Consider the following 17867-nt stretch of genomic DNA (forward strand, 5'->3'; position numbering starts at 1 on the left):
GGTTTTTCGAACTATGTGCCCTGCTTATTGCCACTTCAGCTTCTCAACCCATTGGACTATTTTGGTACTCTGGTTCTTCTACGGATCTCCTCATATCTGATTTGATCACGTAGAAAAACTTCAAACACAGCTTTCTCCATCTGAGTGACTGAGCTTTCTTATGAGGCCCATAGTTAGTGACCATGTCTCGGACCCATGTCACTAAGTAAGCAGGTACTACTGCGGAACACTACAGAAGATATTTCCAGAGGATCTCTGAAACGGCACAACACAGATCAGCTGAGTGACACGTAATTCGTATTATTGTTATGTACACTGGTATACTTATACGTAGTTGTATATATATACCTCGCACTCCGTCCGAGACATAGATATGAAGTATAATACAGCAGCTGCAGCGCTGCATAGCGCCATACCTACTAAGAACACTCTCTAACCTAATTATAATTTATTAGGTCAAATTGTATACTAATACATAGTATGGTGACCAGACATAAAGTGCACAAACGAAAGGACGTGAAACTAGTGGATAAAAAATTAGGGTTACAGTTTCGTTTTTTGCGAGTAAAATCTATTTTAATTGAAAAAATACTTCAAAACTTTGGTAAGGACCTTATATTATACTTAAAAAACAATCTCTGAATAAAAAGATTTTCAACCGACTTCAAAAAAGGAGGAGGTTCTCAATTCGCCGGAATATTTTTTTAATTTATTTTAACGACTAGCTGTGCCCGCGACTTCGTTCGCGTGGAATAGTGACTTTTCGCGCTTTATATAGCCACGGACGCTCAGGCGCGAGGCGCCGTGATTCTTTAAATTGACATAACTTTTTTATTTATGAACCGATTGACATGAAATAAACACTAAATCCTAAGTGAAGCTTACTACAATATATTAGTGAAAACCGTATCTAAATCGAATAAGCCGTTTCTGAGATTAGCGTGCACAAACACACAGACAAACAGACAAACAGACAAACCGACAAACAGACAAACAGACAAAAAAAAAATTAATTACAATTTCGGGTTCGGCATCGATATAATAACAACCCCTGCTACTTTTTTTTATATATTTCCATTGTACAGACACCACTTTTCTACAATTTTATTATATGTATAGATTTCGAATAAAGTTTGATATTCTGCTCATGTGTCGTGTTTAAAAGTTTCATTGATTTGATCATTTGATCTCAATGAGTGTTTGACAGGGTTGGCCTTTCATACTCACATATAATTTAAACAAACAAAAAACAAGTGCGGTACTTAATTATTGTTTTATTTTTCAAGAAAAAAAAGTTTACAGTTTTCAAGATTTTCGTAGACCATCGCTTGACTGTAATCAAAACTTTGATGCAGCCTAAGCTGGAGCGCGCTTGCCTAGAAGATGCTTATTCACTCTTGAAGGCACCCATATTAAAGTGGAGGGGAAACTAATGCCGGAAGGGCGTTCCATATCCTAGCGGTTACAATTAGAAACGAGGAGGAACTGTATTTTTCCAACCCTGGTGTTTGGCTTACACAATATAGTGACATGAGTCCGATGCAACTTGCAAGCACACGGAGGACTCCCAGAAGAAGAATTTCAGAAAAAAGGAGGGGTAATCACAATTAAAAAAATTAAAAAACACGGCTGCCCTGTCATAAAACGAACTAAACAGTAATAATTTTCATATTCGAAAATGACACCATACAGTCCTATCCGTAACCACGTCCGTAACTATCACCTACAAGGTAAAAATAACAATACCAAAGAATATTCAACTGCTGTCAATGGCTTCTGAATAGTGAGCCTACAGCTACCTGCCTGCTATACAAACACGCCCGCAATTTTGCATTAGCACAAAAAAAATTATAAACAAATAAAGGTCATTGTACGTACGACAACTCAGCCGCTGCAGCGCTTGATCGTCGAATCTCAGCTGAGTCGCTGTCGGACACCTGACGTCGCGGCCCTCCCCCTCCCGCGCTCCCGCCGCCCGCCCCCCCGCCGCCATCAGCTGTTAATGTACCCCCACCACCTTTCCCCTTCGTTTGTGTAATGCGAGGAGGTTAGACCCGAATGGATTAGGACCCTGCTTGCTTTTGTGTCATTATTTTTTATGCCAACTTGTAATTTAATGTGAGGAGGTAGGTAGGTAGTTGAATTTTTTTTGCCTACATTCACAGAAGCGCTTAAAAAAGCTATGGCGCAGTAAAATGAGATCACACAGTAGGTATACAATAATTCTAATAGATCAACAAGTCAAGTGCGAGACTCGCTCACGGTGGGTTCCGTACCATCGCACAAGATATTATTATACCTACTACACTATGTGGGTACTTTAATTTTTTTTTAATTTACATGGGCCCCATTCTGATAATATAATATTTCTTGTTATAGTGGCAATAGAAATACTTATAAAATTTTGACTCTATCACGGTTCATGAGATATAGCCTGCTGACAGCTAGACGGACGGATTACAGACGCGACGCGGACGGACAACAGAGGCTGAGTAATAGGGTTCTGTTGGTACCCTTTGGGCTCGGAACCCTAAAAAAAATCATCAAATGTACTTATCACGCCTTGTGAATATTTTTCTGATACGTTCCACTAAAATAACCGTTATCGGCGAAAACGTCTGATCGGCATGTTATAATGGTCGATAGGCCCGCATCCAAATGCGTAATTTCAGCAAAACAAAAATGCCAACTTTTAATAATATATCGCACATTATGCCTGCCAAATGAATAATTTATCGGAGTGTGTCGATTTAGGGCGCGCATCCCCGCGGGGGGCTCCCCGGGTGAGGCGGGGCGGGCGGGCGCCGCCCGCGGCCCCGCACGCCAGTCCGCGCCGAGCGGCCGAGCGAGCGCCATGTCGACGTGTGCGCCGCGCGCGTGCTGCCGGCCGCGCGCCCCGCCGACGCTGCTCGACATCACGGCCAAGATAGTGGCGTCCGCGATCCCGTTCCAGCGCATCGAGGAGCGCTACGAGCGCATCCCGGAGCCGGTGCAGCGGCGCGTCGTGTACTGGTCGTTCCCGCGGGACGAGCGCGACATCTGCATGTACTCGTCGCTGGCGCGCGCGCCGCCCGACGACCACCGCAACATCGCCTTCTGCCGCGGCCTCAAGCTGCTGGAGGCGGGCTGCGTGGAGAACGTGCTGCAAGTCGGTGAGTGGACCGCGCTTGCGCCTGTTTACTATTACGCGCCTCGCCCACCGTATTAATAAAAACCTCGACGTGTGCGATCGATAGCCGGTCGGGAATTATTCATGCGTCGAGTGAGATTAGGGCTTCGGAGGCGATCCTGACCCGTCACCCGACCGACCGGATCCGAACCGATCGCACACCAATGTACTTGCTAAACTTGTTAGAGCGGCTCCGACTCCGATAACGTTATAGGAAATCACGTTGGTTCATCGCAGCGATATAAATGTACCACTAGATGCGGCGCTTTATACTACATCGGTGTCCGTATTCCTGTCAATCGAAATCCACTTTGAGACGCAGTATGTTTCTACGAGTATAGATAACTTAACGGGCAATAGATACTTTAACTGCGGAAACCAGCCCAGAGAAAAGAAAGAAAGAAGTAGACGCTTATATATTATTAAAGCTACCTAACCTCAAATACAAAATATGATTACGCGATCAGCTACTACATAATTTTAAGTTATTCGCACAAGTTAAATTTTTACAAACAGAGTGTAATACTGAGGTTCGTTGGAATATAATGTTACTATGAAGCGGTCCATCTAGTCGAACATTATCGCTGGTTAACCGGAATTCATTAATTCATCGACTGGTCTGGTCCTCGCGAATGCATCAAGTATCAACTTCCCCCGATCGTGGAGTGATCGTTGGAACGATTTAAATCGACTTTCGAAGACAAGCTCGTGAAATTCGGCTACGATTACCATAACTGGAAGTCCCGCTATGGGGAATTATACAACTGGATTCTGTTGGGCACGTAGGCTCGAGACTGAGCGCCCATTGGCTCATGCAGATGCAGTTTTATGTCTCCGCAGTGACTAATGGACGCGAATAAACAAGGCAACCTTTGAGTCACCAGTTTGAGGAAGAAAAAAGGAATGTCGTGAACGCACTGGGAGGGGATTTTGAGGTGGAGAGCCTCGTAAGCACAATTGCTGGAGAAAAGGAAGTGGGTTTTAATCCAGAAATATATGGAAGCCATAATTGAAAGAAAGGAAAAGGATGAAAGAGAAGGAAAATGAGTCAGACCATGGCAGTAATGGTAGGCCAACAAGGCGGGAACATTATTGCTTGCAGAAAGGAGGGGTTTTTAGTCGGTAGCAGTCTGGCACTATGCCCATGAGGATTTTCCCCTCCTACGGAAAAAAGACCCTTAAATCAAGAGAGAATAGGCAACTAGGCAAGCGCGCTGCTAAGGCTGCATCATCACTTGCCAGCAAGTCTGATTGCATACAAGCGCTAGTTGATTGCAATAGCCTGCTCTCACGCTACACTTATAGCGGCCATGGAGAGCACTCTTAATATCTCCGCAGTGACTAACGGACGCGAATAAACAATATTAACTGCCCGTTTTATTTCCATAGGGTCAGCCGGACCCGGTTTTAACGCGGGCCGTGGGAGGACGCGTTACATATTCATTTGCGCTTATCTGGCATCAAGATGGCGCTTACTGGTCATTTGTGGTCGTTCCGGGCCACATTTGGCCGGCCGTAATGTTGGCTTTGAGTAAGCCTCTAATGCGATAAAAGTTATGGAACTCCGCAGTGTCTCGGTTTAGCCTGGCTTTCTTCCAAAGTTTCAATCTCCAGTAATCTTTCAATAGCCTGTCTTAACTCTTAACTCAATTAAGACTAAGAATGGAAGGACTCGGGTTAATTTCTATCATGCAAAAAATCACGTCGATCCGTTGCGACGTGGTTGAAGGACAAACCAATAAATAAATAAACAAACACACTGGTATTTATGTAGGTATGTATGTATGTATGGGTAATGATTTTGGGCATTTTGTTCGAAAGTGTCATCCTTTAGTTCTCAATCCAGCATTAGTGCTCTTACCGTAGGGCGATTATGCACTGCATCCGATCCGAATGCGTGAAAATATGTTCCGGAGTAGTCATAGAACTATTTGTATGGTAGCTTACGCACTAGCCCTGACTTCTGTCATCCGAGTTCTCTCCGTCATCCATGAGAATATCTCGGATATGCCTCGGATTCGGACATAATAATATGACCTAGATATGTCAAAGATGTCCACTGAATAGCTTGGAGTTGGATCAGAGATCGGATTAGGGCGTAAGCAATATCCGAGTTCGGTCCGAGTTTTTTATATCCGTATTTTTACGAACTCGGATCGGACTAGTGCTCTTACCCTATTTCGTAGTCTCTGAATAGGTAACTTAGAAAGTACTTTAGAAATGTATTTCATAGCCTCTAAGATACGCAGTAGGGTTACCAGATAGCTAGATATTGCGTTCTACTTAATTCCGATAAACGTGCTGGTTTTGTTTGATTCCCACACCCATATCATCTGACTCATAATCTACCATCACTCAAGATCCGCCCACTTTGACGTAAACGCCCTCGAATATAAACTGTAAGCACGAGGATTAATATGCCGTAATAATTAATATGTAATTTAAAAACAGAAAATAAAACAGACAGACAGACAACGAATTGACCCTATAAGGTTCCTTTTATTCTTTGGATGTACGCAACCCTAAAAACTATTGTGTAAATAGGTATATTATTGTATTGCCGAAAAGCAATGCTATTGTGATACCTACTTACCTACCTATAAATTTTTTTGTAATCAGCCTTTCCTGATTCCACTAGGCAAGGCAATCCATTGGTTGGTGTGTTCGTGGATGTAACCTATCATGAATGATAAATAAAATATACGTTTCATTTCATTAGCAGTTGGGTGAAGATCGCCCGCCATTATTTTTTATTTTGTAGGTCGTAAACTCTGAAAAATAAAAAAAATAAGTGCTTATCTACAGTTTAAAACCATAAACATTGTAAAAAATATTGCTCAAGTAAGCTTAATATTGGTACGTAATGGTAATATTAAAAAGAAAATTATGACACCATTAGAGCGGGGACTGGTTGCAGAACGAGAAATGCCACATTCGTGAATATGAATAAAAGAACAGAACTGCTCTGGCCCGAAGGTTGGTTCGTTTCGTACCTAACAGGCGATCGAAAATGAATACAATATTAAAAACTCGGCGATGCATGTAATAATTTATGTATTTCTACTTTGTTGTTAGGGTTGACACTTAAAAAAGTTCTGTTTAAAAAATATAGAAGAGAAAGATCTGACTGAAAATCAGGTTGAAAAAATTTGGAGAAACATTGGTGTTGAACATTAAACAGGTGCCATATTTTATGCTCTGATTAATTAATTATTTCACTTGATGATTGTAAAGTATTTCTTGCATGGATATGAATACATATCTAAAGACCTGGAGAGTGACACAGGCTACTTTTTAACCCGTAAAATCAGAGATGGGACCAATGGGATCTTTGGATAACTAAATCCACGCGAACGAAGTCGCGGGCATCAGTTAGTGCAACCCAAAAGAGACAAGCTTTATTAATAAAAGAACATATAGCTACTAAGACACCTACTTTTAAGTCTGTGGATGGCAGAGGCAACCCTAACTTATTGTCATGCAAAAATAATCGAGAGTGCCCGACTGGGTTTGTAAATATTTTAAATCATCGTTAATGACTTCATATTTAGATCGATTCTAACTGCCGTGAACTGGTTTCAGGTCGATTCATTTGAATAATGTATTCCGAACTTTCTTTGTTAAGTGTGAATCGAATATTAGGGGCAGTGGCGTGACTTGCATAGAAATACGTGTAAAAACGACTCAAAAATCTTTTCTGCATGAGGCACAGGGTCTCAAAATAATCTTAAGCCATACCCAGAAGTTCTAAAAAGTCAACCTTTGATACACCAACCTATAAAAGAAAAAACTGACTGACTGGTCATAACTTAAAAGTCGCTCAACATGCTATGGGGCGGGCTGTGTCTCTGAGAGTCAAAAAATAAAATTCGTAATGAGGAATTTTTTAGAACCAAGGTAACCGACATAGCTCAAAGAATTAGCAAGCTGATGTGGCTGTGAGCAGGCCATGTCTGTCGCAGAACCGATTGCAAATGGGGCAGAGGTGTTCTAGAGTAGAGACCACGTCTTGGCAAATGCAGTGTGGGACGACCTCCAGTCCGTTGGACTGATGACTTTAAGAAGACAGCGGAAAGTGGGTGGATAAGGAATGCGGAGGACCGCGTTTAGTGGCGCGCTCGGAAGTCTTATATCCAGCAGTGGATGCAAACAAGTTGATTGATTGACTAACTGAACTCAGCAGTTTGGGTTGTATTGTACTTACGATGATATAACGTTCAGTTCAAACCGTTGCTAGATCTGAAATCGGGATCAAACAGCAAGCCAATTGCGAAATTGCAGTTCAGATCCAGGATTGCAACTGCCGACTATAGTACGCGACAAGTCGAGATGGCAATCGGGGTATGAGGCGGGGGCCATCTAGAAGTGCACTTGTTGATAGTTCGCTGTGTCGGCATAAAGCGACTGCTGCGCCCTCACTCAAGTGCCAAAAGAGCCTTGTCGGACTGTAACTTTGCTTCAATGTCTGACAACATAGACCTGTAGGCTGTAACCAAATCTAAGTTAATCACAGATAAAACAAATCACACTTCGATTGCGTTATCATATCTAAACCCAAGACTATTTCAGAATCATATCACTTAGTAGTTGGAACTCCTAAAAGGGAAAATGTCGAAACCATAATTCTATGTCACGTGATGATTGCGGTTTCTTGGAAGGCAACCTCAAGTGAACGTGTTATGGCGTGGAGCTGCCATGATTCATAAAGTCCGTGATGATCTCTTGATACCTTACAACAGCAGGTTTTCTTGGGAACAGTTTGCTTTGTCTTCAGATCTATTTTTATTATATTTTTCTCGGTATATCTTCTGATCTTGGGATAAAACACGTACTGATTTAAATTGGGAAAGATTTTATTTTATAGTCTTTAGGAATTTTTACCAAAACTGTCTGTGTCTTGGAATTGTTATTTTTATGATAAGTAACAGCATCTTAGCACAAACGTTGTGGTTAGCTAAATGATTGTGATTGGCTTTTTTTTTTCTTTCATCTGGTTTTACTCTGATTAGCCAATGTCAAGTTTGTGATATTTTCAAGTTATTGAATTTATACAAGTATGGACTCCGTCTGTGCCGGCGCCCGCCGACATACGCGCGGCGCCCCTTTAGAGCGCTTCCCAGTCAGTTCCATCACCAAAAAACACCAACTAACACAAAAACCAGCCACTCTTAACAAAAAAAAACACTCCAAACAAGCACAGCACGCGCGCCAGCAAACGCCATCACAAACGAAGTCCTTGTGATTGGCTATACTTTAATGATTTTAGCCAATAGTCATTATCCATTCAATCAAAAGTGATATTCGATTCTCAACCTGCAGTTGTCAAACACGGCGGTAATCGATAATTAAGACTACAGTAGGTACCAAACCAAGCGTTAACCTAACTGCCAATTGTCTACAATAGGTCCTCACTCAAAGAATTTTTAAGTACTAATACTCAGTAGGTACAAGAATCATTATATTATGGTACATCCATACCCACATCTTTCATTTGACATCGATATCAATTTATCATCTAGAGTCGTCCGCCATATTGAATTCATTAAATTCATCATCAATCATCATCGTTTACATTATTATCTATTCAGAGGTACCAATATCTATACTTTTCAGCCTTACCCAAATCGATTTATTTTATTAAAAATGTACGACCCATTTTTAGGATTCCATACGTCCGAATTCAAAAACGGAACCCTCGTAGGACCACTCGTGTAACATAAATAAATGAATTTTGAATCCTTATCTCCGAAAGTATTTTTTTATTTGTAATAAACTCACACTTAAAATTCTTTCTGCTAACTAAACGTTGGAAACTTATGTAATAGCTTATTTGTATTAACTTTTTTGTATACAACTAAGCTGTTTGTTTTCCTAATAAAAAAAACTTCTGAGCCTAAAATACTTTGGGACCCTATCCAAGCGAGTTCAAGTTTTTTATTTTACGTAAAATACTCAAGTAAGTGAGTACTAACTGTTGTCTTAAACATTGTAACAGCATACAATGTATTGAAACCACGATTAACTAATATGGGCTAGTTCCACTGTTATTTAACCTTTCTTATGACATTTTGTGGCTTTACTTAGTACATACTGCTTATTGTTCTAAGCTGGTACTTAACTATGTACTTACAGGTAGACATTACGAAGGCGTGTACTAATTTGACCTTTACAAATAAGTTGTTTAATCGGCACTTGTAAGCGTTAAGGCTCCAATAGGTACACAGTTTATACAATCACTAGACAAAACTAAATTGACAAGCCTTCTAGTGGTTATCCTTCTAGCCGTTTTGGGTTCCATACCTAAAAATTAAAAAGAAACCCTTATAGGATCACTTCGTTGTCTGTCTGTTTGTCTGTCGAGACTAGGGAAATTAACACTTTGGCATAGGATACTTTCGTTGACCTAGAATCATGAAAATTTGGTATATATAGGAATGTCTTATGATGCACAACATATACCTCAAGGAAAAATTCCAAAACCGTGAATTTGTGGTTAAATTACGAAAAATAATTAAAAAGTGTGTTGGGAACAAAAAGTTCGATAATTCTCCTACTGCACAGGTTCAATATCAGAGCGCTTTACATTTGACGCCCGCACATGATCGCCGAGTGTACTATATAGATAGGGTCTTAAATCGGGGAATAACCACCAATTGCTATTGTATGTCAGAGTTAATTGAAACTTGACAAATATTCTGATGGTGACTCATGTGGCCGAATAATGCAGTTCGCGAGAGTTCAAGGTGGTATTGTTTAGTTCACTTACTCTGACACGGATGCCTGAATCCTGAATAGATTTTTTAGATACCGTAGGTAGGTTTTAGGTTCCGTACCTTAAAAAGGAAAACGGAACCCTAATAGGATCCCTTTGTTGTCTGTCTGTCTTTCCGTCTGTTGTGTCTGTCAAAAAAACCTATATACGCATTTTGGAAGACCCTCTATTTAATAATCACTGAGAAATAATTTATTTTTGACATAGGCAAGTACCGTAATTTGGTTCTAAGACAAAGAATTGGAATTTCTTGCGTGACGAAAAACTATTCAAATCCACACTCATCAATCTATCGTGATCAAGTATTATATTAATATTCATTGGAGATTACTAAAACTGGATTCTAATTTAGTTTTAATAGTTCCATCACAAACACTCTGCTCTATGACAATCTAAAACTATTTAAACCCTAATATGCCTTGTAACTATTCGAGATAACCATGCCATTAACCATTATAAATCTATTAAGAAACATCATTCGTTTTTGTAATGTTTTTTGCGTTTGTTTCGGACAGTTTACATGTACACCTATTTCAAGAAAATTGGATCCCATTACATTCATTAACATCAATGTTTTCATCTAAGTATCACATATAAAACTTGTCCAGACTGACTGACTGGTCTATCAATGCAAACCAAACGTACATTGAGAAACGTTATCTTAAAATTTTGACGGTAAGCACCTACCTAAGAATATAGGCCTTATACTTAAGCCTATAGGTTGGAATCTTAGAATTTTGACAGTACCTAAGTACCTATATGGGCCTTAAAGTGCCTTCAGGCATTCTCCAAGGAAGGATTTTTAGAAATTCCACCCCTAAGGGATCCATCATTTTTCAAGTTATGTCTTCTTCATCCAGCCCTTATCCCATGCTACGTGGGGTCGGCACAACATGTCTTCCTCTTCCACTCTCTTCTGTCATCCATCAACGTATCATCCACCCCTTTTATACGCATATCCTCTTTCACGCAATCCATCCACCTTTTCTTTGGTCGTCCTCTTCTCTTTTCTCCATCCACATGCATATTTAACATTTTTCTAGTGATATGACTCTCTTCCCTCCGCATTACATACCCATACCATGCCAGCCTATTACTCCTCATTTTTTCTATGTATGTAGGTATGAGTATGAGTTCTCCATAATGTTCTCAAAAGATGTGTGTGAAATCTGCCAATCCGCAGTCTCACCGACGTGGTTGACTGTGGCCTAAGCCCTTCTCATGCCGACGATGTGTTGAGTGAGATCACTGATTTTAGAGCCACCCCTACATTTATTCTGAGGTTGAGATGATGATAATGATAATGAAAGTATGTCAAAATGTCTGCGAAGTTAAAAGACTTTGATTCGGCAGTTTAGTCTAGAAATATTAGAAAAGTTACTTATAAAAACAATACTAGTATAGAAGATGAAGGTTTATTTATTCGGCTAGGTATAATAACTAATCGGCAGGTCCCAACAGAGCAACTGCGCAAAAATTAGCGAATTACATTTCTAGGAAACCTTATAACTAGCTCAAAGATATAATCGTCTGCAACATTGAATAAGCGACTATTCAGGCAACATCCGTGAAAAAACCACCATCTGTCAATACAGAACCGATTCATGGCAACAAAGACACACTGAGCAACCAAAGAGCACACACCACACAGCTAGCTCAATGATTCTCTGTCAAATAACAGAGTTCCATAGTGCCTACATAAGAGCGCTTCTGTCGCTGGCCTCGTAATGAAGAACCAGCGTAACACGACCTTCCTTGAAACCCTCGATATTCCCTCAAACATCCACGGAATCATGCAATCAGCGGGACGTGGAAGCTCTCCGAAAATTGGTCCGATTCACAAAGACACGTTGTAAGCAAGCACCGCCGCATTTTAGAGCCGGTTAGCAAACTTAATTGGGCACTGAATGAGGACTCTGTTGTGTGAGGAATAAGGAGTGGTTTCAAGTGGCACAGTTTTCAATGCGCACATTCAACGCTCGAAGGCGAACAAGATTTTGAAGAGTTCTGGTATTGTTTTGGATGCCCGCTAGAAATATTAAAATCTATGCAAATTATGCTTCCAATACAAAACAGTAATGCGATGAGTTGGCTTTATTTTGAAATCTTGTTGGAGAGAGATCTGCATTTAAACTACATGCTTTGGAGGAAGTTGACATCATTGATCCAAATCTCTGCGTATAAGTAGACTCACTATTTCTAACATTTCTGATGATAAATGAATCGCTTATACTTTGTGAGAAAGGAAACATCGATGTTTATTTAAAAAGTTGTCCAGTTTTTGTATCCGGACATCACAGACATTCTTTTTGGTCGGCATATCCTATGAGCACCCGCATGTTCTTAGGTGTTTTTCTAAAATTCAGATACAATTTAGCCCTTGTCTGTGATCTCACCTGGTGGTAAGTGATGATGCAGTCTTAGATTGAAGCGGGCTAACTTAGAAGGGGTATGGCACTTAATAAAACCAATACCCGGTATCAGTTCCTTTACGGCATCATATCGTTTGGCAGCACAGCTTTACCGGTAGAGTGGTAACTAGCGGCGGTAGCCACCCTCCAGACCGCACCAGAGACAATTAATAAATTAAAATTCTCAAATTGCCCCTGCTAGGAATCGAACCTTAGAACTCCCACTCATAAAACCATAGCGCTCACCACTGCACCAGCGAGGTCGTCAAAAATGCAAAAACCTCCCGTATAAGCACTGAGGGTGGCCACAAATCGCATCATTATCAAAAGAAAACCCGTCAAAGTATTAGTAACGTAACTCCAAATATCACGCCAGCGTTTTGCATACACACAGTATAGCTGATAACTGTCTTAAATGCCGTAATTAACATATTGTGTCAGCTGTCGATTAACTTTAAGAGCCCTAACACACTGAGCCACCATGGCGACGTCGCTGGCTACGTAGCCAAATAAGGTTGCCAAATAAGTTGCACAACAACACAACAATAGCGAAGAAAAACTTGCGGGGTCCGGCCTGGTGACCAGTTGGCCGCCAAGTGAAAGTGGCGTAACTTGTATATGAAATACTGGTGACTTGGCTACGCTCCGTCAGGTCGCTAGAGTATCCAATCTCCACGTAGGAGCTGGTCGGTCGTGCCTACGCTCCATAAGTGGCGTCGACGCGAGACTGTAACCAAGTGAGCTGTTAGTCTCATACATTTCAACGAATTGTTTGGATATGTAATCGACGACGTCGCCATGGATTTATTTATATTTATTTATATTTATATTTATTTATTTTCAGATTCTTACAATGCTAACAGCAAGCAAATGCCAAACCGCATTGCAAGTCATGATTAATGATTATATTATAATTAATTATTAACAAATATTTTCTATTACTACTATTCTATACATAACATAAAACTATTGATATTAATGTTGAACAAATCTAGGCTCTGGTGCTGAGCAATCAATTGATTTAGCGCGGAAAGTGCGCGGGAGGTTGGCGCACTTTGAGCATACCGCGTGCGGGACGACTCGAGCGCAAAGAAAGGCCACTTCCGGCATGACCGGAGCGGCTTGTCCGGCGCCCGTACCGCCAACGCACAACGCGACAATGTGTCCGGATTATCCACCTTATTGTTCATAAGTAGGTAGTAATGGATGAGAGTAGCTCTCTTTCGTCTTAACTCCAGAGAGTCTAGACCCACCATACCCGAGACGAATAAGGAAGGGTACAGATATGGATAGTATCCGTACATTTTTTTGTATAAACCACGCGCGAATTTTCGCTGGACCCTCTCAATGGTAAGTATATGACTAGCACTGAGTGGGCTCCAGACTACAGAGTTGTACTCCAACTTGCTGCGGACATAAGCATTAAATAAGGTAACACATACTAGCGGATTGGTGAAACGCTTACTCTGTCGCATAACAAATCCTAAAAGCTTATGGGCCTCCTTACATATTTTATCTATATGGTCATTAAAACTAAGTTTCACATCAACCGTTAAGCCTAGATCTCGGATTTGTGTAACCCTTTCAAGTGATTCGCCAGATATCTTATAGTCCACGATGATATTGTTAGTTTTATGTGATAGCGTCATGATCTTACATTTAGAAATATTAAATTCCAATAAATTATTCTTTGCCCATACAACTACATTGTTTATGTCCTGCTGGAGTAAGTTTACATCCTTTACATCCTCTATGCTTAGAAACAGTTTTAGGTCGTCAGCAAACATTAAACATTTTGCCTTTTTTACGACGTCAGGCAAGTCGTTAATCATAATCAAGAACAAGGTAGGTCCCAAGGTACTGCCTTGACTCACTCCAGAATGTGTTGGGTAGTAGTCTGATCTATATCTTGCCAATTGAACATATTGTTGTCTGTTCGTAAAATAATTTTGAAAAAAGTTCAAAAGTTTAGGAGTAAACCCTATATTTGATAGCTTTTGCATAAGTACAGACGTTTCCACGCGGTCAAACGCTTTTTTGAAATCGATTTTTCGAAATGGATGGCGTCCCAGTGTGTCAGCACTTTTAGCGCTCTTAAAAAAACTTGTTTACAGTAGTTAATGAAGTATATTGCCGGATAAGAAGCAGGAAGGTGGTAATACTAATAACTCAATTAGCCGTGGGAAAGACAAATGCAATAATGTATACAGTTGACGCACTGATGTAGAATCTATGACCTACATTGTGACGATTAGTAACCAATTATTGCACGCTTGGTACAAGTTTACACATGTCGACATCGATTATAGATTTCGAGTATCAAAGTAATAAATAAAGTCAAAGTACAAGTGTAAATTAAAAATTTATAACACCCCCGACGATCCAAAGTATTTGAGTTTTCCAAAACATCATTTTCAAATAAATAATTATGTATTTAGGCAACGTCCATCTTGACAGCTTGACATATTTTGTCTATTGACATAATATTATGAACCTAACGGTTATCTAACCTTCTTTTCTACAAGAAAACGAGAAAAGAGCTGATAACTCTTAAACGGCTGAACCAATTTTTTTAGATTATAGCTAAGAACACTCTCGATCAAGCCACCTTTCAAACAAAAAAAAACTAAATTAAAATCGGTTCATTCGTTTAGGCGCTACGATGCCACAGACAGATACACAGATACACAGATACACAGACACACAGATACACAGATACACACGTCAAACTTATAACACCCCTCTTTTTGGGTCGGGGGTTAAAAACGGACCTAAATTGCGTTGTTTGCATACTTGAGTTCTTCTATGCATAAGCAGCGCGTCAATTGTCACTTGTCACTAAACTTATAGAACTACTCGACCTAGTTCCCCCATCGCCAACCAATCCAACCGCGAAGGTCTGTACCCCTACAGAGTCAATATTCCACGGATTCCTATGAAGAGATTCGCTTCCGCGTTTCTTATACGCACTACTAAAATATTGAATGCCGTTTCGGCTTTCATTTTCCCCGCTAGCTATAAATATTGGTACTTTCAAAAGAAGAGTAAGTAGGCACCAGGCAGGCGCGGTCCACCTTAGGCTGCGTCTTCACCTACTGTTTGAAGTGATTATATTCAAGCGCAAGCTTATAGTTTAAACAAGTGTAAATTAAAAATTTATAACACCCCCGACAAGTAAAGGTTACAGTAACTAGAAAAGACCGAAAAGACCTGATAACTTTCAAACGGCTGAACCGATTTTCTTGGACTATTCCGCGCCTACGATCCAAAGTATCTGAGTTTTCCAAAACATCATTTTCAAATAAATAATTATGTATTTAGGCAACGTCCATCTTGACAGCTTGACATTTGTCAATTGACATAATATTATGAACCTAACGGTTATGTAACCTTCTTTTATACAAGAAAACTAGAAAAGAGCTGATAACTCTGAAACGGCTGCACCAATTTTTTTGGATTATAGCTAAGAACACTCTCAATCAAGCCACCTTTCAAACAAAAAAAAGTAAATTAAAATCGGTTCATTCGTTTAGGCGCTACGATGCCACAGACAGATACACAGACACACAGATACACACGTCAAACTTATAACACCCCTCTTTTTGGTTCGGGGGTTAAAAAGAGATACCTGAGCCAAAATTTCCAAATTGCCCCAGATAGGAGTCAAACCCGATTTCGAACTTAGAAGTGCTCACCACTTTACCACTTGATGGTTGTCCAAAATATTTACTGAACAAAAAGTAGGTTCAATTTAAACGTGGTCAAAATCTTAAAAACTTGCATTATGCATATTTGCTTAAACGGTCAGCACAAATAAAGCGTTTTGCAACATTTTCTTTGTAAAGCAATTCCAGCGAGCGCTGTGGCCGAGTTATTTATAAATAATTTGCTTATTGTTCGGTGGGCATAAAACAAGCATAAAGTGGCGTTTGTCCCACTGGCCACGACTTACTGAACAATCTTTAGAACCGAGTATGTCTGAAATGGTCATAAGGAAACGGCTGTTTGAATGGTTGTCACTTTATGGGCCGAGTCTTGTAACCAAATGAATTTCATGGTTTAGAAAAGGGATTTGGACTCAACTGCGCACTATTTCTATCACCCTGTCCTCATTACCAAAGGTTGACTAGAAGAGAATACCTTTAGGTATTAAGTTCGCCTTTAAATTTTATTTTATATACCAGAAAGAGTTTAAAACAAACAAATTCCTTCTAGGCAAGCGCGCCCCTCTTCGGCTGCAAAAGGACCATAATTTGCCAACAGGTCTGATTGTAGCAAAGCGCTTGTCTATAAGTAGTTTAAAAAAACCCCACGTAAACGCAAGGATATATAAATACTATTGTAAGTTGATTTTGTAAACTTAAAAGGGACTAGGGTTCCAAACGCGCCTTTCAAATACCTTTGTAAAGAGCGCACAAACACAGAGAGACCGATACACAAAAATTAGAAAACAATGTACGTTGAGTGTTAACTTAGCCATAGATAGTAGTTGACGGCCATAGACCTGTCAGAACGAGAGCGGTGAAGTGACGCGACGACGTTCCAGTTCACGTTACCACTATGTATAATGTATATTGTATATCTATAATATCTGATGTCTAAAATGTTTTACTTAAATAAACTAAACACGCAGGGACTAGGGACGTAATTGGACTAATACAGTCTCACCCCTAAGGTCAAACTATAATTGATAGCAGGGGTAGAGGTGAGAGGTTACCGCAATTAGCTCCAATCAGACGAACGGAAGGCTGAATTAAGTTGTTCTAGCCACTGACACTGGTGTCAATTCTATTCTTATATTTTACTTAGTTTTTCTGCTGGCTGTAAAATAATATTTTTATGGTCGCTAACTATAGACCTCAGGGTCACTCAGACAGAAAATTCAAGCACAGCTCTCTCCATTGGAGAGAGCTGTGCTTGAATTTTCTCTACGTGATCAAATCAGAAATGAGGAAATCCGTAAGAGAACCAGAGTATTAACCAAGATAGCTGAACGGGTTGCAAAACTGAAGTGACAATAAGCAGGGCACATTCAAAAAAGCGGTAGACGTTGGGGTCTCGTTGGGTCTAAAATAGCGACTTCGCGCGGGAAAGCGCAGTGTTGGAAGACCTGCCTCCTGATTCGGTAACTCAGTGTCTAACACTGATGACTGAATGATACTGATATGCCACCGAACCCATTAGACATTTATTTTTAATTCATTGAAGGTTTTCTACCAAAAAATATTTTGATATCACTCAATGCCGCAATGTAGAACCAGCCGAGTTCGGTGGCTATCACTCAGTGTTAGACACGAGTTAGCGAATCAATTTGTTTAAACAATAATAACATACCAAACATTGATTTGCGTTCTTAAAACATCATGCATCTCACTCTTGTAGGTATGCCCCGTCCGTAAGTGTTGGAATAGCATGCGCTTGCGCTCGACTTGGAGTGACCATGGAGAGTGCACACTTAACACTAGAATCGTCCGTAATAATTTACTCGGCATCATTAAATTAATCTCAAAGCCGG

At 40.2% G+C, this 17867-nt stretch overlaps 1 protein-coding gene across 1 annotated transcript in view; it reads left to right on the forward strand.

The window, feature by feature from the left end:
• The first annotated feature begins 2839 nt into the window (after nucleotides 1-2839).
• LOC123875769 (zinc finger SWIM domain-containing protein 4-like) overlaps nucleotides 2840-17867 on the forward strand; it is an 86870-nt gene continuing 71842 nt past the window's right edge. The window contains exon 1 of the mRNA XM_045921812.1: nucleotides 2840-3152. Coding sequence (XP_045777768.1) covers nucleotides 2855-3152 — 298 coding nt within the window. The 5' untranslated portion in view covers nucleotides 2840-2854. The remainder of the gene's footprint in view (nucleotides 3153-17867) is intronic.

Source organism: Maniola jurtina, chromosome 20, assembly GCF_905333055.1.
Source record: "Maniola jurtina chromosome 20, ilManJurt1.1, whole genome shotgun sequence".
NCBI classification, from domain to species: Eukaryota; Metazoa; Arthropoda; class Insecta; order Lepidoptera; family Nymphalidae; genus Maniola; species Maniola jurtina.